The sequence below is a fragment of the Chlorocebus sabaeus genome, chromosome 23 (assembly GCF_047675955.1).
Source record: "Chlorocebus sabaeus isolate Y175 chromosome 23, mChlSab1.0.hap1, whole genome shotgun sequence".
Lineage (NCBI taxonomy): Eukaryota > Metazoa > Chordata > Mammalia > Primates > Cercopithecidae > Chlorocebus > Chlorocebus sabaeus.
This window is the reverse complement of record NC_132926.1, coordinates 41,326,418-41,348,310: the sequence shown is the minus strand read 5'-3', so window position 1 is coordinate 41,348,310 and position 21,893 is coordinate 41,326,418. Positions and strand designations below refer to the sequence as shown.

The following is a 21,893-nucleotide window of genomic DNA, read 5'->3' as shown; positions in this document are numbered from 1 at the left end:
TCGCCATGCTATACAAATTGTGATTTTTTAATGATTTGGGTTTTCGGTGATTATTGATTAGATATTCTTCTAACTTTGGTTGACTCATTTTCTAGGCAATGTTAGGGTATACAGGTTAAAATGTCAGGTAGAAAATGAAAATAGGGGGTTGCAGTATGGAGTTAAGAATACTTCAAATAATAGGCTAGTTTAAAGCCCTGGAAATAGAAATGTTAAATAAAAAGATTGGGGAAAAAAGGTTAAAGGCATAATTCTGGAAAATACTCACTTTTTAGAGCAGAAGAAAGATGAAGAACTAACAAACAAGCCAATGGTGGAAATACTACTAGAGTTTGACATGTCAGAGAAATCATAGAGGAAAATGTTTTAAGTGAGAGGCTGAATTTAACAAACTATAGAGATATCGGTAAATAGTGTAAAGAATATGCACATACATTTTTATTACTTTAGTAAGTAAAACTGTTCAGGCAATTTGACATTTATTGAATAAAGAAAAGCAGAAATTTAACAATAAGAACACAAGAAGATAAAATGTAGAAAAGGTAGAATTATATGCTCACCTCAGAGTAATATATGCCAGTGTTTCTGGTGACCAAATAAATGTTAATGCATTTCTTCCACACGAAACTATGGAGGACAGTTTACATTTCTGATATCCATGACATACAGGTCACACTTTATTATTAATTGATACGATATTTAAAATATTGGGAATAAATTCCTTTCCTTATGAAGAAGAAATCCCTAGATGAAACTAATGTAAGGAGCCAGTCGGTATGAATACCTCTGCAATTGATGAAGTTAAGGATTTACTATTAAAGTATGATAAAGAAATAGAAGGTGCATGAGAGAACCCAGATATTGCGGAAGTAATTCATGTAATCATTACCTTTTGAAGCCACATGATGTCGCTGTCTACCAAGAAGTTCTGGTTAGCCAAGGTTCAAAGTCCTTCCTCTGACAGCATCTGTCTCTAAAGGCTGAACAATGGGAGATGCAGCGGAATTGAATTAAAAGACGCCAGAAAGTACAGTCGTTCATCTTCATATTAAGATAAGATTTTCTGATAGGAAACGACTATTTAACATGGTTTGTCACTGGCGAGGAGACCTGGGATCCCGGCGACTACTACTCTCTCTTCTGCTCCTCGCAGCCTGGAAGGCAGGGAGCGGCCAGCTCCACTACTTTGTCCCCGAGGAGGCCAAACACGGCACCTTCGTGGGCCGCATCGCGCAGGACCTGGGACTGGAGCTGGGAGAGCTGGTGCCGCGCCTCTTCCGGGTGGTATCCAAAACACACGGGGACCTTCTGGAGGTAAATCTGCAGAATGGCATTTTGTTTGTGAATTCTCGGATCGACCGCGAGGAGCTGTGCGGGCGGAGCGCGGAGTGCAGCATCCACCTGGAGGTGATAGTGGACAGGCCACTGCAGGTTTTCCATGTGGACGTGGAAGTGAAGGACATTAACGACAACCCGCCAGTGTTCCCGGTAAAAGAGCAAAAGCTATTTGTTTCAGAATCCAGAATGCCAGACTCTCGGTTTCCGCTAGAGAGCGCGTCTGATGCAGATGTTGGAGCTAACTCCGTGTTAACCTACAGGCTTAGCTCTCATGATTACTTCATGCTAGATGTGAATTCAAAGAACGATGAGAATAAACTGGTTGAGCTGGTATTAAGAAAATCCTTGGACAGAGAGGACGCTCCGGCACACAACTTATTCCTGACAGCCACAGATGGCGGCAAACCTGAGCTTACAGGCAGTGTTCACCTGGTGGTCACAGTGCTGGATGTGAATGATAATGCTCCCACTTTCGAGCAGCCTGAATACGAAGTAAGAATATTCGAAAACGCAGACAACGGAACAACAGTTATCAGACTGAATGCTTCTGATCGGGATGAAGGAGCGAATGGGGCAATTTCATACTCTTTTAATAGCCTTGTTGCAACTATGGTTATTGACCACTTTAGCATAGATCGAAATACAGGAGAAATAGTGATTCGGGGTAATTTGGATTTTGAACAAGTAAATTTATACAAAATCCGCGTTGACGCAACGGACAAAGGCCATCCTCCCATGGTGGGTCATTGCACTGTTTTAGTGAGAATTTTGGATAAAAATGATAACGTCCCTGAGATAACATTGACTTCTTTATCCTTGCCTGTGCGTGAAGACGCTCAATTCGGTACTGTCATCGCCCTAATTAGCGTGAACGACCTTGACTCAGGTGTCAACGGGCAGGTGACCTGCTCCTTGACGCCCCATGTCCCCTTCAAGCTGGTGTCCACCTTCAAGAATTACTACTCGTTGGTGCTGGACAGCGCCTTGGACCGCGAGAATGTGTCAGCCTATGAGCTGGTGGTGACCGCGCGGGACGGGGGCTCGCCTTCGCTGTGGGCCACGGCCAGCGTGTCCGTGGAGGTGGCCGACGTGAACGACAACGCGCCGGCGTTCACGCAGTCCGAGTACACAGTGTTCGTGAAGGAGAACAACCCGCCAGGCTGTCACATCTTCACAGTGTCGGCGGGGGACGCGGACGCGCAGGAGAACGCGCTGGTGTCCTACTCGCTGGTGGAGCGGCGGGTGGGCGAGCGCGCGCTGTCGAGCTACGTGTCGGTGCACGCGCAGAGCGGCAAGGTGTACGCTTTGCAGTCGCTGGACCATGAGGAGCTGGAGCTGCTGCAGTTCCAGGTGAGCGCGCGCGACGCGGGCGTGCCGCCTCTGGGCAGTAACGTGACGCTGCAGGTATTCGTGCTGGACGAGAATGACAACGCGCCGGTGCTGCTGGCGCCTCGGGTGGGTGGCACTGACGGCGCAGTGAGCGAGCTGGTGCCGCGGTTGGTGGGTGCGGGCCACGTGGTAGCAAAGGTGCGCGCGGTGGACCCCGACTCGGGCTACAATGCGTGGCTTTCGTATGAGCTGCAGCCAGCAGCAAGCAGCGCTCGGTTCCCGTTCCGCGTGGGGCTGTACACGGGCGAGATTAGCACGACTCGTGTCCTGGACGAAGCGGACTCTCCGCGCCACCGCCTGCTGGTGCTAGTGAAGGATCATGGTGAGCCGGAGCTGACGGCCACGGCCACCGTGCTGGTGTCGCTGGTGGAGAGCGGCCAGGCTCCAAAGGCGTCTTCGAGGCCGTCGACTGGCGCTGTGGGTCCCAAGGCGGCGTTGGTGGATGTCAACGTGTACCTGATCATTGCCATCTGCGCGGTATCCAGCCTTCTGGTGCTCACGCTGCTACTGTACACTGCGCTGCGGTGCTCAGCGCCGCCCACTGAGGGTGGGTGCCCGGCAGGCAAGCCCACTCTGGTGTGCTCCAGTGCGGTGGGGAGCTGGTCATACTCGCAGCAACAGCGGCAGAGGGTGTGCTCTGGTGAGGGGCCACTGAAGACGGACCTCATGGCCTTCAGCCCCAGCCTTCCTCCTGATCTGGGATCAGTTGATGTAGGCGAACAGCAAGATTTAAATGTTGATCATGGCCTCAAAGTAAGTCCATTTAAATTTAGAACTCAGAAATTCTATTTGTGGAAATTGTAATTACTTTAAAAGTGTTTCATATGTATTTTTCACCGTATTATATAGTGAAAATTTAAACATTGTTTTAGTTTTTAGAAACCTTTTATAATTAATTGAATTTTCTCAGTGGCATAATACAGTATTAATCATTCTCCACAAGTTGGGTCTATCTTGAAACTCAAGTTATGGTTGGATGATATCCTTTTTTTACTGAGCATTTATTTTGGTCTTCTCTGAACAATGCTCTAGCAACGTCCAGGATATTTTGATCTTTGGTGAATGTATTCTCCCAAAACATTTATTCTTTTGTCCTTAGGCACTGAACTCTTAATCTTACTCCATATGCTGTACTTTGAAATGCATGTTTTAAATATGTTGTCGTTATTTTTTCTTTTATTCACTTTAACATCTCAGTTTATTCATCCTATTATCTGACTTTCTGGTGTCTGGTAATCACAAATATCTTTGGTGTTTCACTATTGCCGTTTTAAGCAATATAGTGATAAAATACAGAATAATAGTGTTTTTCAAAATTTGATAGTTTTCATATACTTCCTAATTTTTTTTATAAACTAGCAAAAAAGTAAAATCAAGAGGGAAGAGATTTGTAATGCTTCTTTTAAGTCATTATTTAGACCATTTTACTATTTGGGGACGTGTTTTTTATTCTACACGATTTTTACAGTTGGGGTGTCGACAACTTAACATTTTTTGAGCCTCTATGTTTAGAAAATGATTACTTTACTCTTGCAAGTATCTTCTAAACTCTAATCATTCAATCCTTTGTTCAAGAGTTGGTATCTTCTCAATAATATTCCACATTAAAGTGATATTTAATATGACTTAGAAAAATGTTTTCATCAGAAACACTATACATGGTAATTTCATTCTTGCAAACCAAACATATAATTTATAAATCTTTATTATACAGAATATTTGGGATTATCATGGCCCATTAGTTTGTGTAAAAATATTTAGCTTTATGGGATAAATCTTTGAAAAATCCAAGATACTTTATTTTGATGTCTTTCAATGTTTTCTTTCTTTTCTTTCCTCTTGTCTTTTTACCTTTGCTTCTTGTGACTATTTCACCTGCCTTGATATTAAATACCCATTAGACTTTGAGCATGTTGCTTTGGAGGAAATGGTGGAACTTGATGGAAGGGAATGAAGGATTTCTGGGACTCTGAATTCTTACAGTTTGTTATTAGCATTATTTTAAATCTTTTAATCCCTTAAGAACCAATAATGTAATCATTTATGGGCATGTTTTATCCCCCTTGTCCACCTGAAGGTAACCTCAAAGCAGAATTATTTTGTAGTTGATTTTAATGTTCTCTTAATGCCTGTCCATGTTTAACATTTCATTTGACTATTAGAACACATTACATGAAAGCAAATTGTTTTCTTTTCTTTTTTCTTTTTTTTTTTGAGACGGAGTCTGGCTCTGTCTCCCAGGCTGGAGTGCAGGGGCCAGATCTCAGCTCACTGCAAGCTCCGCCTCCCGGGTTCACGCCATTCTCCGGCCTCAGCCTCCCGAGTAGCTGGGACTACAGGCTCCCGCCACCGCGCCCAGCTAATTTTTTGTATTTCTTAGTAGAGACGGGGTTTCACCATGTTAGCCAGGATGATCTCGATCTCCTGACCTCGTGATCCACCCGTCTCGGCCTCCCAAAGTGCTGGGATTACAGGCTTGAGCCACCGCACCCGGCCAGCAAATTGTTTTCATTTTAGTCCTTTAAGGACTTTAAAAAATATGCTTATCTTTATTATCCTGTTTGAATAGTATGTGGAGTTTTTCCTTTGTGTAAGTAATATTTCCTATCCTGTCTATGTCTACCTGGTTCTCAGGTATTACTTTAATTACTGAATTCTCCTAAACATTTAATTGACTTTTACAAAATATCATAAATAAAAGGATTCTTTCCGCCACCTAGCATTGTATTTGGCAACTTATCATTTAAGTCATTTTAGTTCTGTGTTTCTTCAAATACCTCTCTAATTGATATTTGAATTTGGGGTTGTGCTTTCACAATGAGAAAGTCTAAACCTGTTTCTTGTACATTAATACTTTTCACTATTCTAATTATGGTGTTGCTTTTAGCTATTAAGTATTTCTGGGATTGAAATGTGCCAGAAGTTAGTTATTAAGTATTGTGGATTCTGAAGCTCTCTAAATCAAGTCCTCCCTTTACCAATTTTTGTATATGTAGTCTTTGGTAAAGGATTTGTTATTCAGTTCCTTGGCTTTATATGTATGCATGATAAATGTGAATTCTACTGCATATACTTTTTGTATCAAGTAAGTTAATAGTCATAAATTATCAAGAATAAAGTCTGGCAAGTGATAGGTACATAATAAAATTTAGTTATCATTCTTAAGAGAAAAGAAGTTAGTGATTGCAAGAAGGAAACCTAAAATGTCAGAAAGTCATTATGACCTTCCATATTAATCTTATTTTTATGTAAAATTATCTTTTATAAAGTCATTTTTAGATTAACCTAGGATGTTTCAATACTTTGAGTGTTGTGTGGTGGAATGAAAAAAATCTAAAGGTTATTATGAGTTTAGGAAAGTCAAGTTAATATCACCTATGTGGAAAAAAATTTTCTGGAACGGTTAAAGTCCTTCCAAGGAATGTGTAGACTATCTTACATTGGTAGTTTTATGTTTCCCATATTTAAAAGTTGCCTGAGACCTTGCAGAGGGCAGAGTAGGTGTTTGAGATCTTTGTATGTTTCTTTCCATTAATAGTATTTTTCTTAAAAAGAAGTATATGATAACATTTTGATGATGATTTGAAGTCAATTTATGTTGTAGTTCTATGAATTAAGTAGACCATTTATGTAGAGTGTTGTAGAATAGCCTTTTAAAATTCTCTTTCTTTCTTTCTTTCTTTCTTTCTTTCTTTCTTTCTTTCTTCCTTCCTTCCTTCCTTCCTTCCTTCCTTCCTTCCTTCCTTCCTTCCTCCCTTCCTTTCTCTTTCTTTTTTTGAGACGGAGTCTCGCTCTATCGCCCAGGCTGGAGTGTAGCGGCACGATCTCGGCTCATTGCAACCTCTGCCTCCTGGGTTCAAGTGATTCTCCTTTCCCAGCCTCCAGAGTAGCTGGGATTACAGGCCCAGGCCACCATGCCAGGCTAATGTTTTGTATTTTTAGTAGAGATGGGGTTTCACCGTGTTAGCCAGGATGGTTGCCAACTCCTGACCTCGTGATCCACCAACCTCGGCCTCCCAAAATGCCGGAATTACAGGCATGAGCCACTGCGTCCAGCCTAAAATGCTTTCTTAGCAAGTAGAGAAGATTGTAATAACCAGTCTTCATTAAGCATTAAATAGGACCCTTATAGATTTCTAACAGCATATCTCCATGTCCGGAATTATTATTGAGACCCAGCCTCTGGCTTTAAAATTTGAGGTCAAATAAAGAATAAGAGTCACAACAATGCAAGGCAAGATAATGTAACAGGTACAAAAGAGGTAAATCAGAGTGAAGTTGAAGTTGAAAGACAATCATTTCCTATTTGAATTTTTGAAGAAATACTTGAAGGGGCATGATGTGTTTCAGTGGTTTTTAAATAAGTAAGTTTCCCCCTGGGAGAATGTCGAGAATAATAGACATTTCTTGGAAGGAGAAAACATATGAAAAATGGAAGGCACAGAAAAGCATCAATATGACACATTGAAAGGTCCCCTTTTTAAAACACACAGTCTGCAGAGAATGAAGGCAGGAAAACCAATGTAAGAAGATCTCTTGATTTTTGAGTAATAAACTAAATGGCCACGAGTGATTAAGGAATTTGACCATTCTTTAGAAGTATTTGGGAACTATTAAACTACTTTGAGCAAGATAAATCACGACTTTTAAAAGAAGGTTGAACGGGAAGACAAACTCAGAAGCTACTGCAATAATCAAGGCCAGAAGCAATTGTTAAAAGCACCTCTTAGGCTGTTATCAGTAGAAATATGAAATAAAAGATAAACATGCAAAAACATTAATGGCACAATAAACTGTCACGATTTTGCTTTTAGGCTTGAGATACACTAAGATCTAGATTTAATTAATCGACTTGCACGTTGGAATAAGATAGTAAAACTCACAAGAGAACTTTGTAGAACTTGGACAGGTAAATAATCTCAAGCATAACTTTAAAAACAGAAATTGCCCTGAGTACTAAGGATGAGTAATAATGAAATCAAAACATATTGTAATAACATATAATACAAACTATATTGGAGATTACAAAGAAGAGATTATTCATAAAAGTGTTTGCTTGGAAAGAATCAAACAAACACATTTTTGGAAACGGATTGTATAAATGCTACAAAAGAGAAAAATATATTTTCTCCCCACGCAACGCAAGACCTTAAAGTCAATTCTCACTTTTCTTGCAATATTTTCTACCTTTTCAATTCATAGAATTACTCAAGAAAAGTACCTCAGTTGGTTGCTCCTTTTTCTTGATTCCTTTCCCCAGAAATGACCAAGTTTCTTTTTCATCAGTAGATTTCTGGGCTCCTATATTCACTAGAGATTGCAACTCTTGGATTTCTCTTACACCAGAATCCCATTTCGAGCCATATGGGAGATTCTGAATTCCAGAACAAAGGAATTTTGTAATTTAAAATTCATGATTGCTCAATGGAATCATTTTAATTGTTACTTCATTTCTGTCGTTATTTAAAACTTAAGTGGAGAGTTTTCTCAGGGGTGAGAAAACTACAATCAAGGTCATACAAAACTTTTAGAGGCGGTCAGTCTGCTAAGAAGGCTCCAGCAAGAGAAACGGGATCTTCTGTTTCAACAATGATTACTTAAGAAAAAATTAAGAAAATGAAATAAGTTTTGCAGAATAGTTGTGAAAATTTTATTCATAAAATATGTACTTACACTTTGGGCCACGTGATGTCACTCTTTGCCGCGATGTTCTCTCTGAATCCAGACAAATACAGCCCTTTTCCCACGGGAAAGAGGCTCAATTCTTTTTCACTCTCTCTATGCTGAACAATGGCGAACACAGCAGAAGGGGACTGACGAAATCAGATGATTTCTCCTAATTTGAAGGCAGTTTTCACTAATTAGAAGAAGACTTAGTATTTGAAATGTTGTACTCAAGTCGAGGAGATCCAGAGGGTCAGCCTCTACTGCTCTCGCTTCTGATCCTGGTGATGTGGGTGGTAGGGAGCGGCCAGCTCCACTACTCCGTCCCGGAGGAAGCCAAACACGGCACCTTCGTGGGCCGCATCGCGCAGGACCTGGGGCTGGAGCTGGGAGAGCTGGTGCCGCGCCTGTTCCAGTTGGATTCCAAAGGCGGCGGGGACCTTCTGGAGGTAAATCTGCAGAATGGCATTTTGTTTGTGAATTCTCGGATCGACCGCGAGGAGCTGTGTGGGCGGAGCGCAGAGTGCAGCATCCACCTGGAGGTGATAGTGGACAGGCCGCTGCAGGTTTTCCATGTGGACGTGGAGGTGAAGGACATTAACGACAACCCTCCCGTGTTCCCAGCGACACAAAAGAATCTGTTCATCGCGGAATCCAGGCCGCTTGACTCTCGGTTTCCACTAGAGGGCGCGTCCGATGCAGATATCGGGGAGAACGCCTTGCTCACTTACAGACTGAGCCCCAATGAGTATTTCTCCCTGGACGTGCCAACCAGCAACCAGCAGGTAAAACCTCTTGGGCTTGTATTACGGAAACTTTTAGACAGAGAAAAAACTCCGGAGCTTCATTTATTGCTCACGGCCACCGATGGAGGCAAACCTGAACTGACTGGCACCGTTCAGTTACTCATCACAGTACTGGACGTCAATGACAATGCCCCAGTGTTCGACAGAACCCTCTATACGGTGAAATTACCAGAAAACGTTTCTATCGGAACGCTGGTGATTCACCCCAATGCCTCAGATTTAGACGAAGGCTTGAATGGGGATATTATTTACTCCTTCTCCAGTGATGTTTCTCCAGATATAAAATCCAAGTTCCACGTGGACCCTGTAAATGGGGCAATCACGGTGATAGGACACATCGATTTTGAAGAAAGTAGAGCACACAAGATCCCAGTAGAGGCTGTCGATAAAGGCTTCCCACCACTGGCTGGTCATTGTACAGTTCTTGTGGAAGTTGTGGATGTAAATGACAATGCCCCACAGCTGATTATCAAAACGCTCTCGCTTCCTGTAAAAGAGGACGCACAACTGGGGACAGTTATTGCCCTGATTAGTGTGACTGACCTAGACGCAGATGCCAACGGGCAAGTGACCTGCTCCCTGACGCCCCACGTCCCCTTCAAGCTGGTGTCCACCTACAAGAATTACTACTCGTTGGTGCTGGACAGCGCCCTGGACCGCGAGAGCGTGTCGGCCTATGAGCTGGTGGTGACCGCGCGGGATGGGGGCTCGCCTTCTCTGTGGGCCACGGCCAGCGTGTCTGTGGAGGTGGCCGACGTGAACGACAACGCACCAGCGTTCGCGCAGTCCGAGTACACGGTGTTCGTGAAGGAGAACAACCCACCGGGCTGCCACATCTTCACGGTGTCTGCGTGGGACGCGGACGCGCAGGAGAACGCGCTGGTGTCCTACTCGCTGGTGGAGCGGCGGGTGGGCGAGCGCGCGCTGTCGAGCTACGTATCGGTGCACTCGGAGAGCGGCAAGGTGTACGCGCTACAGCCGCTGGACCACGAGGAGCTGGAGCTGCTGCAGTTCCAGGTGAGCGCGCGCGACGCGGGCGTCCCGCCTCTGGGCAGCAACGTGACACTGCAGGTATTCGTGCTGGACGAGAATGACAACGCGCCGGCGCTGCTGGCGCCTCGGACGAGGGGCACTGACGGCGCAGTCAGCGAGCTTGTGCTGCGGTCGGTGGGCGCCGGCGTGGTGGTGGGGAAAGTGCGCGCAGTGGACGCCGACTCAGGCTACAACGCGTGGCTTTCATACGAGGTGCAGCCAGAAACAGTCAGCGCGCGCATTCCGTTCCGCGTGGGGCTGTACACTGGTGAGATCAGCACGACACGAGCCCTAGATGAGACGGACGCACCGCACCACCGCCTACTGGTGCTGGTGAAAGACCACGGGGAGCCAGCGCTGACAGCCACGGCCACTGTGCTGGTGTCGCTGGTGGACAGCGGCCAGGCGCCAAAGGCATCGTCGCGGGCGTCAGTGGGCGCCACGGGCGCCGAGGTAACGCTGGTGGATGTCAACGTGTACCTGATCATCGCCATCTGCGCCGTGTCCAGCCTGTTGGTCCTCACGCTGCTGCTGTACACTGCGCTGCGGTGCTCCGCGCTGCCCACCGAGGGAGAGTGCGCGCTGGGCAAGCCTACGCTGGTGTGTTCCAGCGAGGTGGGGAGTTGGTCGTACTCGCAGCAGAGGAGGCAGAGGGTGTGCTCTGGGGAGGGTCCACCGAAGACAGACCTCATGGCTTTCAGCCCGGGCCTTTCTCCTTGTGCTGGATCTACAGAGCGAACGGGAGAACCCTCTGCTTCTTCAGATTTATCTGGGAAGGTGGGTTGTTCTAGCATTTTATTTATTTATATAATTATTTATTTGTTCTTGAAAGATGTTTTCAATTACTCCCAGGGGCCATTCTAATAGTTTTATTCATTTTTCTAGAAATCCAGCAGATTTTTTTCTTATAAAGTAAACCCCTTAATATTGGAGCCGACTTTATCTTGACTTCTAGTGAGAATTATAAATCGTATATTAAATAGGTATTTATTGGGTGCTGAATCAATTTTATTTAAATTTGTGATTAAAGTGACATTGAATTTCCGATGCTATGCTGCCATAACACTTGAAAACCAATTTAGTTGTTAGTCATTCATTAAACATTAACATCACTATCATTTATTTATTTCTAAATGATGCATAGTATTTTAGTCTACTTGTATTGTTTATAAGAAACCCAAGCAAAAATACATAGCAATTGTTACCTTGTTAAGTTTGTAGTTCTCTACATTTCTCTGGATGGAGACTGTGTTAACATCTGATTGTTCAGCATCCCTTAGTATCTATCATTTCGATAAGAAACTTCCCCTAAACTTTAGAGAACAGTTGCTCCACTTTAGGAATCAAATTATGTCAATAAATGTTATAAACACAGCCTTCATTTCAACTTGCATAAAACATGTTTTTAAATGCCTGACAATGTAGATAATTCGGGAAATGTTGACTGAAATTTCGTCTACATTTAGAAAATTTTTTGAAATTCTGTTTACAGAAATTGGAGAAAATACTTTTCTTAACAAATGTTTTCTTTCTTCAAGAAGACATTCTCCTTTTAATTGAATTTTTCTCCATTTAGTGGTAAAATGATCAGCCATGTAAAGATTCCAAACTTTGAGTTCTTTTGAAATTTATAGTCTGTAACTTAAAACATTACCCTTACCAGTTTAGATGAGAATTAACTTTTTCTTTCAGTAATCTATAAGACAGAAATCCAGTTTAAAAAAAACTCTTTTTCTCCTCTCAGCTCATATATAACACAAGGCAGGAATCTGGATATGAGATTTGCCTCTTTAATGTCACTACCTGTTATATTTCCTGAATTGTAGTATGTGACTTTCAAAATGGTGGTTTTCCACACTCTATCTTTAGTGCAAGCTATTTGTTTGTTTTCTAATTTACGGTTTTAAAATTTTCTTCTGTTGAGTTTTTGTTATGTAGTTTATATTTTTCTTTCTCTTTCAGCTATTTTATTTAATATTGTGTCAGATATTTTACAAGGTATTACTTAATTAAAAACTTAGTGGAGAAAGATCAGAATGGCCTTGAGAATAGAGCCACAATAATAACTATGAAAATGCAAGTAACATTTATTTAAATCAAAATATTTTAAATTTAAAATTTTCTCTTAAAACACACATTTGGAATATGCTACAATATTACATGTTTTTTGTCTGTCTTTTTTTTTTTTTTTTTTTCTGAGATGGAGTCTTTTTCTACCACCCAGGCTGGTGGGCAGTGGCATGATCTCGGCTCACTGCAACCTCTGCCTCCTGGGTTCAAGCCATTCTCCTGCCTCAGCCTCCTGAATAGCTGGGATTACAGGCATGTGCCACCACGCCTGGCTAATTTTTGTATTTTTAGTAGAGATGGGGTTTCATCATGTTGGCCAGGCTGGTCTCGAAATCCTGACCTTGTGATCTTCCCACCTTGGCCTCCCAAGGTGCTGGGATTAAAGGTGTGAGTTACCGTGCCTAGTTTTTTTTTTTGTCATTTTCTTTCAAAACTTGGTCTCTGAGCTCCTGTCATTAAGCCTATCTACGTCTGTCTATTAGCACAATTCACCTTGAATATAGGCTTATACTTTCAAGTATCTTTGTCTTTGTACATTTTCAAGTTTCATGTGTTATTTAAACTTGGGCCCAGGTATTTGATTATTTGATGTGAATAGAGGGATGCTACAGATATCATTTGTCCCCCGCCCTAAGTCCTCCAGTCTCCTTAGAGCTAGTACTTACTAAGCATTTACTATGTCATCAATAATCATAAAATGTATTCTTTATTATTGATGGCTGTGTTGATGGGATTGGTAATTTAGTCCTTCATATTAATCTCTATTCTCTCTCAGAGTATAAGCTCTCATCATACGCAAATTCTCAGAAGGGCTGTGAATACCTTAGTAATAAATTTATCTTTTGAGGTCATTAGCAAACATGAACTCACTGGGATCCAGAGAAGGTAAAATTCAAAACAGGCTGTCAAGTTCAAAACAGAGAGGTGAGAGTAGAACAGACACTTTCCTATTTTGTGTAATAGCTCTCCTTATATGCATCTGTAGTTAACATTCCTCAATTCAAGTCAGAATCATGAAACAATAATGAAGCTCCTCCTATGCCAGCTCTTTTCAAGTTGTAGTTACTATATAGGGAAAACTAAGTTATCACCCAATATCTTAGACACTTTGAGAGCAAAGGGGGTGCTGTAAATAAGTATACAAGATCACAGACCTAAACTGAGCCTGTTCCAGACAAATTGGGACCTATGGTCAACCTATCCTTAGACCTACTAATACTACTGCATTAGCAGCACCTAAGTCCTCATTGAATGTTCCGGTTTAAGACCACCTCAGAAATTCTGAAATGGGTAATATGAGCAAATTTTCATTTTAAAGCACACCTGAGATGATTCTCATACAACTGAAATTTTAGATCTGTAGGCCTATTTAATACTTGATGTGCAAGTTTCTGCAATCTAAAAAGATGTGGTGGCCTGACGCCCGTAATCCCAACATTTTGGGAGGCCAAGGTGGGAGGGTCCCTTGAGCCTAGCAGTTTGAGACCAATGTAGTGAGACTCGTCTCCACAAAAAAAAAAAAAAAAAAAAAAATTAGCCGGGCATGGTGGCACACATCTGTAGTCCCAACTGCTCAGGAGGCTGAGGTTGGAGAATCACTTGAGCCTGGGACATTGAGGCTGCAGTGAATTGTGATGACACCACTGCACTTCAGCCTGGGTGACAGCAAGATTCTGTCTCAAAAAAAAAAAAAAAAAAGAGTAATTTAACTACTCCCTACTTTTTATTCAATGTTAGACGTCTACATTGGGATATTTATGTTATTACTTGGTATAAAATGTACATTAGCAGAAATTGAGTTTAGTTTTTATTATTTTGTGTGTGGAGATGATTGATCAATGGCAAACTTACTTTACACTCCCGATAGCTAAAACAAACGTTGATATTTTGATACGTAGCTCATTACATTTTAATTCGAGGTTTATAAAAAAGTAATCTCTAAAATCAGAATTTGAATGAATTTTGATGCAAGTGGCATTCCAAAGGAGTAGAGAAGTATAGAAACAGAATTTAGTAGGACACGTAAACTGATGAATTAAGTGACACCCATTTCTGTCAGTTTTCTTATTCATAAATATTGTTGCTCTGTCATTCAGATTTTAATAAAAAAGTTTAAAGTTATTGACACATTTAAAAATATTCTTTAGAAAAGCCAAAACATCATTAAATAAAATAAATTAACCCTTGTATAGGACCAAAATTTCTGTTATTAAGTTTTCCTTTCTTGGAAAGATAGAAAACACAAGTTTTTTCAGCAGCACAGATATATTACATTTTCATTCCTGAATATTTGATTTCAAGAACTTTGAAAGAGAAAAAATATTTTTACCGCAAGTGGTAATGAAAAACTTCATTGACATTGATAAAATTATTAGATACATTTCAGAACTGTGTCTTTTGAGCATTTGAAAAGTGTAAATATAACAGGGTTGAAAGCATTTGTCTCTGAAAGCAGATATAATAAATTTGTTAATTACTTTATTTAGAATTATAATTAAGATTCTTTTTGCCCTTGTAAGATATTATAAAATGAAACTTCTCCTTGTATAAAGGATTTTTCTGTAACAGCACTTTTCTCTTTTCTTAAATACGGAAACAACCACTCTCAGCCTGTGCAGTAGCAATAATTAAGGCATTCTATAGGTAATAATTTTGCCTGATGAGCCAAATTTAGTATTGAGCCTCATCAAAACAAATGTGGCCAAATTGACGCCTGAGAATAGTTTCCATTTATGAATCACTCACTCTCCTTAAGGTACTATTGCAAGCACTTAATATATTATAATTCACACAACCACCATATTAGTATTAGACCAAAGTTATAAAATTGGAACATGGAGCAGGAAGAGGTTAAATGATTTTCCCAAGTCATGTGGCTAGCGAGTAGGATAATAGGAATCTAAATGAGAAATGTCTGATGTTGAAGCTAATGATCTCTAAATTCTAGTGATAACTAGATCTTTGGAGTTATAAACACCTCACAGATAGTTGATGCTTGACATTAGTGTCTAAACAAACTTTATTAAATCTCAAAATAAGGAGAAAGAGAAGCAAGTTAAGTGTCAGAACTTAAAGGGAACTAAACTTGTCATTTAATAAACTATTAATATACTCAGTAGTATGCAAATATTAAGGGCATTTTGAAATTCAGGTATTTATAATTATGTGGTTAGGGAAGAAATCACTACTCTGAGATTCTACATTTAAGAAAACATTGCACGTGGGATCAACATTTATTATTATTAACTATGAAGAGACGTAATGTGAGGCTTTGAAAGTTCATAGACATAAAAATACCTTAAAAAAAAAAGAACACACGAATGAAAGAAAAGTTGTGAACTCATGGACTTGTACTTACACCTAAAGCCACCGGATGTCGCTGTGGTCCACAAAATAGCTTTTTAGAACAGCGGCATCTGCCAGTTTCTCAAGGACTAGGAAGTAGCTTCATTCTGAGATCTCAGCCATTTTGATAAAAAATAGATGTAAGAAATAGGACAGAAAATGTCAGATCGTATGTGCATTCTAGACCGCTGATTCGTCGATTTGTAAAACAAGAGAAGCATAAGATGGTTTCCTGCCTGGAGGTCCAGTGTCCGCTGCTCTCGCTTCTTCTCCTCGCAGCCTGGGAAGTGGGGAGCGGCCAGCTCCACTACTCCGTCTACGAGGAGGCCAAACACGGCTCCTTCGTGGGCCGTATCACGCAGGACCTGGGGCTGGAGCTGGCGGAGCTGGTGCCGCGCCTGTTCCGGGTGGCGTCCAAAACACACGGGGACCTTCTGGAGGTAAATCTGCAGAATGGCATTTTGTTTGTGAATTCTCGGATAGACCGCGAGGAGCTGTGCGGGAGGAGCGCGGAGTGCAGCATCCACCTGGAGGTAATCGTGGACAGGCCACTGCAGGTTTTCCATGTGGACGTGGAAGTGAAGGACATTAATGACAACCCGCCCAGGTTCTCCGTAACAGAACAAAAGCTCTCAATACCTGAATCCAGACTGCTTGACTCTCGATTTCCACTAGAAGGCGCATCTGATGCGGATGTTGGAGAGAACGCATTGCTTACTTACGAACTCAGTCCAAATGAGTATTTTGTTCTTGATACTATAAACAAAAAAGACAAAGACAAATTCCCAGTGCTTGTTCTGCGGAAGCTGCTGGATCGTGAAGAAAATCCTCAGCTAAAGTTGTTATTGACAGCAACTGATGGAGGCAAACCTGAATTTACCGGATCTGTTTCTTTGCTGATCCTGGTGTTAGATGCCAATGATAACGCCCCTATCTTTGACAGACCGGTTTATGAAGTTAAGATGTATGAAAATCAAGTGAACCAAACATCAGTTATATGGCTCAACGCTTCTGATTCGGATGAAGGAATAAACAAGGAAATGATGTATTCATTTAGCCCTTTGGTCCCACCCACGATAAGAAGGAAGTTTTGGATAAACGAAAGGACGGGAGAAATAAAAGTAAATGATGCTATTGACTTTGAGGAGAGTAACACTTATGAAATTCATGTAGATGTTACAGATAAGGGAAACCCACCTATGGTTGGTCACTGCACAGTCCTAGTGGAACTACTGGATGAAAATGATAATTCACCTGAGGTGATTGTCACTTCTCTGTCTCTCCCAGTGAAAGAAGATGCTCAAGTGGGCGCCGTCATTGCCCTGATCAGGGTTTCTGACCATGATTCAGGAGCCAACGGACAGGTCACCTGCTCTCTGACGCCCCACGTCCCCTTCAAGCTGGTGTCCACCTACAAGAATTACTACTCGTTGGTGCTGGACAGCGCCCTGGACCGTGAGAGAGTGTCGGCCTATGAGTTGGTGGTGACCGCGCGGGACGGAGGCTCGCCTTCGCTGTGGGCCACGGCCAGCGTGTCCGTGGAGGTGGCCGACGTGAACGACAACGCGCCGGCGTTTGCGCAGTCCGAGTACACGGTGTTCGTGAAGGAGAACAACCCGCCGGGCTGCCACATCTTCACGGTGTCTGCGCGGGACGCGGACGCGCAGGAGAACGCGCTGGTGTCCTACTCGCTGGTGGAGCGGCGGGTGGGCGAGCGCGCGCTGTCGAGCTACGTATCGGTGCACTCGGAGAGCGGCAAAGTGTACGCGCTGCAACCGCTGGACCACGAGGAGCTGGAGCTGCTGCAGTTCCAGGTGAGCGCGCGTGACGCTGGCGTGCCGTCTCTGGGCAGCAACGTGACGCTGCAGGTGTTCGTGCTGGACGAGAACGACAACGCTCCCGCGCTGCTGGTGTCTCCCGCTGGCAGCACGGGAGGTGCAGTCAGTGAACTGGTGCTAAGGTCGGTGGGTGCGGGTCATGTAGTGGCGAAAGTGCGCGCAGTGGACGCTGACTCGGGATACAACGCGTGGCTGTCTTATGAATTGCAGTTGGCAGCGGTTGGCACACGCATCCCGTTCCGCGTGGGGCTGTACACGGGCGAGATCAGTACGACGCGCACTCTAGATGAGGATGACTTGCCACACCAGCGCCTACTGGTGCTGGTAAAGGACCACGGCGAACCGGCGCTGACGGCCACGGCCACTGTGCTTGTGTCGCTTGTGGAGGGTAGCCAGGCACCCAAGGCCTCGTCGCGGGCTTCAGTGGGCGTAGCGCCCGAGGTGGCCCTGGTGGACGTCAACGTGTACCTGATCATTGCCATCTGCGCGGTGTCCAGCTTGCTGGTGCTCACGCTGCTGCTGTACACTGCACTGCGGTGCTCCGCAGAGCCCACCGAGAGCGCACGTGGGCAGGTGAAGCCCACATTGATGTGCTCTAGCGCGATGGGGAGCTGGCCTTACTCGCAGCAGAGGCGGCAGAGGGTGTGTTCTGGGGAGGGCCCGCCCCCGCCCCCGCCCCCGCCCCTGCCCCCGCCCAAGACTGACCTCATGGCCTTCAGCCCCAGCCTTCCACCGTGCCCAGTGGTAGATGTGGACGGGGAAGATCAGTCTATTGGAGGAGACCATTCTAGGAAGGTGGGTTATTACGTTTTCATTTTCTTTTTGTGCTTTATGAATAATACTTTCTCTTACCGCATTTTCTCAAATATATATCAGAATATTTCATTTTTGTTTACATTCCATTTATGCTGGAATATTTCTAGTGATACCTTTGTAATATAATTTATTCCAGGAGTTTTTAAATATTTTTATCCTATCCAGTGTGTCAGCCATTGATTGGTACTTAAATTTTTTAAAATAATAATTTATTCTGAATACACTAATATTTTCCAATACAGATATGTGATGTAGGTTGCAGTTCTGATGATTCACTTTCATAATCACTTTTTATTACAAGTATTTGTAAGGTTAGTACTTCATGTTATTTCATTTCCAATCTAAATTTTGATTTGATTGTATTTGCATTAACAAAAAAATTTCACTGATCTGTATCTCTTAAGTGAAACTGTGTTTTCCCCCATGCATAGAATATGTGTAGTGTACCATAGCTTATACTGCCATAGCAGATTTCTATGTTCAGTGATTACAGCTTTTCCTTAATAGTGCAGTAAGTAGGTGGGCAGTTCATTGGTAAAAATGTCTTTATCTTAGCAATTAAGTTAAATGCTTTGAATTTTAAAAATGTTTTCCATCTTTATTTTAGTTATAGTGTTATCTGTGTCAGCGTGTATTATTCATTTAGCAAAAGAAAATGTATGTTTCAGTTATTTACATAATTTTATCCAGTAGTTCTTCATTATCTGCTCCTTTATCAGTATTAGGCATTGCTTATGATATTCACGTATTAGCTCTTTCACTTTGAGGAAGGAGCCATGCTTATGCTTAAAAATGAAGAGAATTTGAACACTTTTAATTTTGAGATTGAAAATACTTTAGTACAGATGAATATTAAAAGTTTGAGGAGAAAATTAAATTAATGTTTTCTACTGATCTGATATATTGCAGTTTAATAGCTTCTCTAGTCATCTTAAACAGGGTAGGGTTGGATGATATATACTCAGAAATGAAAGCTAATTTAGTTGCATAGTGACAAAACTACACTATCAATTGTGTTTTCCTGAAATTGGTTGTTACCTGATACCCATGATTTCATTTTTAAAAAAAATTTGTTAATTCTAGTGTTACCGAACACCAATGCCATGAATTTATCATCTTGCCTATGGCTCTTAGTAATGATTTTTTTCTTTCCCTTTCTCTTTGAGTATGGAGATTGAATTTGTTACTCAGTACGTGCTTCACAAATAGCTTCAAATAAAAGTTAAAATTATTGTTCAAGTTTAGGAACACCAAACAAAACAAAACAAAACAAAACAAACAAAAAACTGTGGCAAGAATTTAAGCATGGCATTCTTTCAGTGTTAATACTCTCCATGCCCCGTCTCCAGCTGTTAGAAATTATAGATGCTAAGTTAATGCAGAGTTTAGACGTGTATTTGTTATTATATCAAATAGGTTTATAAAATATATACTTCCCCCTCTGATATTTGAAAAAAAAATCCTCCCGAATGTCTTATAATATAAAAAACTTAGTAAAAACTCATATCAATTGTAAAAGTCTCAGGTATACAGGTGCATTAATCTCTCCATCAATACTCATTTAAGGCCAGGCATGGTGGCTCACACCTGTAATCACAGCATTTTGGGAGGCAAGGTGGGAGGATTGCTTGAGGCCGGGAGTTCAAGACCAACCTGGGCAACGTAGGGATACCTTGTACTGTGTGTGTGTGTGTGTGTGTGTATATATATATATAAATATATGATGGGCTCTCCTTACATATATATATGTACTTATGTGTATATAAGCCAGGCATGGTGGTTTATGCCTTTAGTCCCTACTGTAGTGCTACTTGGGTGGGTGAGGAGGGAGGATGGCTTGAGCCCAGGAGGTCAAGGCTGCAGTGACCCATGATTATGCCACTGCACTCCAGCCTGGATGACAAAGTGAGACCCTATTTCAAAAACTGAAAAAAGCAAAAGCAATAGTAACATCAGTATCCTGCAAATATGATCTTTTTTCGTATTAATTCACATGATAATACAGTTGGTGCAGTAGTACTTTATTTAAGATGTCTACATACAAGATAAAACTCTTCCTGGAATTCTGATTTGTAAGACAAACTCACCTTTGAAGAGGTACTGATCACACACAAGAAAGTATAGGAAAGGAGTTGAAAGCTCACAAAGAAAAACGTAAACAGGCCAGGCGCGGCGGCTCACGCCTGTAATTCCAGCCGAGGCTGGTGGATCACAAGGTCAGGAGATGGAGACCATCCTGGCTAAAACGGTGAAACCTCGTCTCTACTGAAAAATACAAAAAATTGGCCGGGTGTGGTGGTGGGTGCCTGTAGTCCCAGCTACTCGGGAAGCTGAGGCAGGAGAATGGCATGAACCCGGGAGGCAGAGCTTGCAGTGAGCCGAAATCGTGCCACTGCACTCCAGCCTGGGCAACAGAATGAGACTCCGTCTAAAAAAAAAAAAAAAAAAAAGAAAGAAAGAAAGAAAGAAATCGTAAACATAAACATACGCAGGAATCAGGAAGGAAGAAGGTAAGTGAAATAATACGAAACCAAATGCACTTATGTTTTGAGCCACAGGATATTGTTGTTCTCCAAGAAAAGTATTTTTTAACAGAAGAAAATCAGATTATTCTTAGATCAGAAAGAAGCTCCATTGTTCCCGTGCTTTAAAAACTACAAACACCCATTAAGATCATGTGGAACCTCAGGAACAAGGAATCCAAAGGTCTCAGAGGAACTAAGTCTTTCTAGTCATGAAATATTGTTTTACTAACCAAAAGAGAGGCATGATAACAGCTGCCAGACTAAGTGGCCAGGAATCCCGGAGCCTACAGCATTGGCTTCTGCTCCCTGAATTTTGTGAAGGGGGGAAGGACCAACTCCACTATACCATCCTGGAAGAGGCCAAGGACTGCACATGGCATCTTCGTGGGCCGTATCGCGCCGGACCTGGGTCTGGAGCTGGTGGAGCTGATACTTCACCTGTTTCAGTTGGATTCCAAAGGCTGCAGGGACCTTCTGGAGGTAAATCTGCAGAATGGCATTTTTGTGAGTTCTCTGTGGGAGGATCTCGGAGTGCAGCATCCACCTGGAGGTGATCGTGGACAAGTTGCTACAGGTTTTCCATGTGGAGGTGAAAGTGAAGAACATTGAAGACAACCTGCCAGTGTTCTCAGCAACACAAAAGAATCTATTTCTGAAACTAGGACTCTTGATTCTCGTGTTTCACTAGAGGATGTCTGGGATGCCGATATCAAGGCCAATGCTCTGATGACTTACATACTGTACCCCAATGATTATTTTTCCCTGGAAATACCAACCAAGAGCAGGTAAAACCACTCGAAGGTGTATTTTAAAAATTCTTTCAGATAGATAAGTTACTTCAGAGCTACTCTTGGTGCTCAAAGCAACTGATGGGGGCAAAGCTGAGCTGACAGGCACCAAAGCATTACATATCACAGCACTGGATGTAAATGATGATGCCCAGTGTTTGACAAAGCAGTCTATCGTATGAAATTACTGGAAAATGCAGGCGAAAGTACACTGGTTATTAGACTTAACCCCTTGGATTTGAACGAGGGTTCAAACAGCCACATTGTTTCTTTGCAACTGAT

General features: G+C 42.3%; 2 protein-coding genes across 10 annotated transcripts in view; both read left to right on the top strand.

Moving 5' to 3' along the window:
• Nucleotides 1-21,893, top strand: part of LOC103245175 (protocadherin alpha-C1) — a 218,118-nt gene that overhangs the window by 55,311 nt on the left and 140,914 nt on the right. The window contains exon 1 of one of the 9 annotated variants that reach the window (XM_073010625.1): nucleotides 8,477-11,006. The exons of 7 other annotated variants lie outside the window; for them this stretch is intronic. In XM_073010625.1, coding sequence (XP_072866726.1) covers nucleotides 8,613-11,006 — 2,394 coding nt within the window. In that variant the 5' untranslated portion in view covers nucleotides 8,477-8,612. Of the gene's footprint in view, nucleotides 1-8,476; nucleotides 11,007-14,923; nucleotides 18,278-21,893 lie in introns of those variants that run through there. One more of the 9 variants, XM_038007069.2, reaches the window with a different exon arrangement.
• Nucleotides 766-3,566, top strand: LOC140709969 (protocadherin alpha-8). Its single transcript, XM_073010630.1, has one exon. The coding sequence runs from the start codon at nucleotides 1,087-1,089 to the stop codon at nucleotides 3,529-3,531; it is 2,445 nt and encodes an 814-aa protein (XP_072866731.1). The 5' UTR covers nucleotides 766-1,086; the 3' UTR covers nucleotides 3,532-3,566.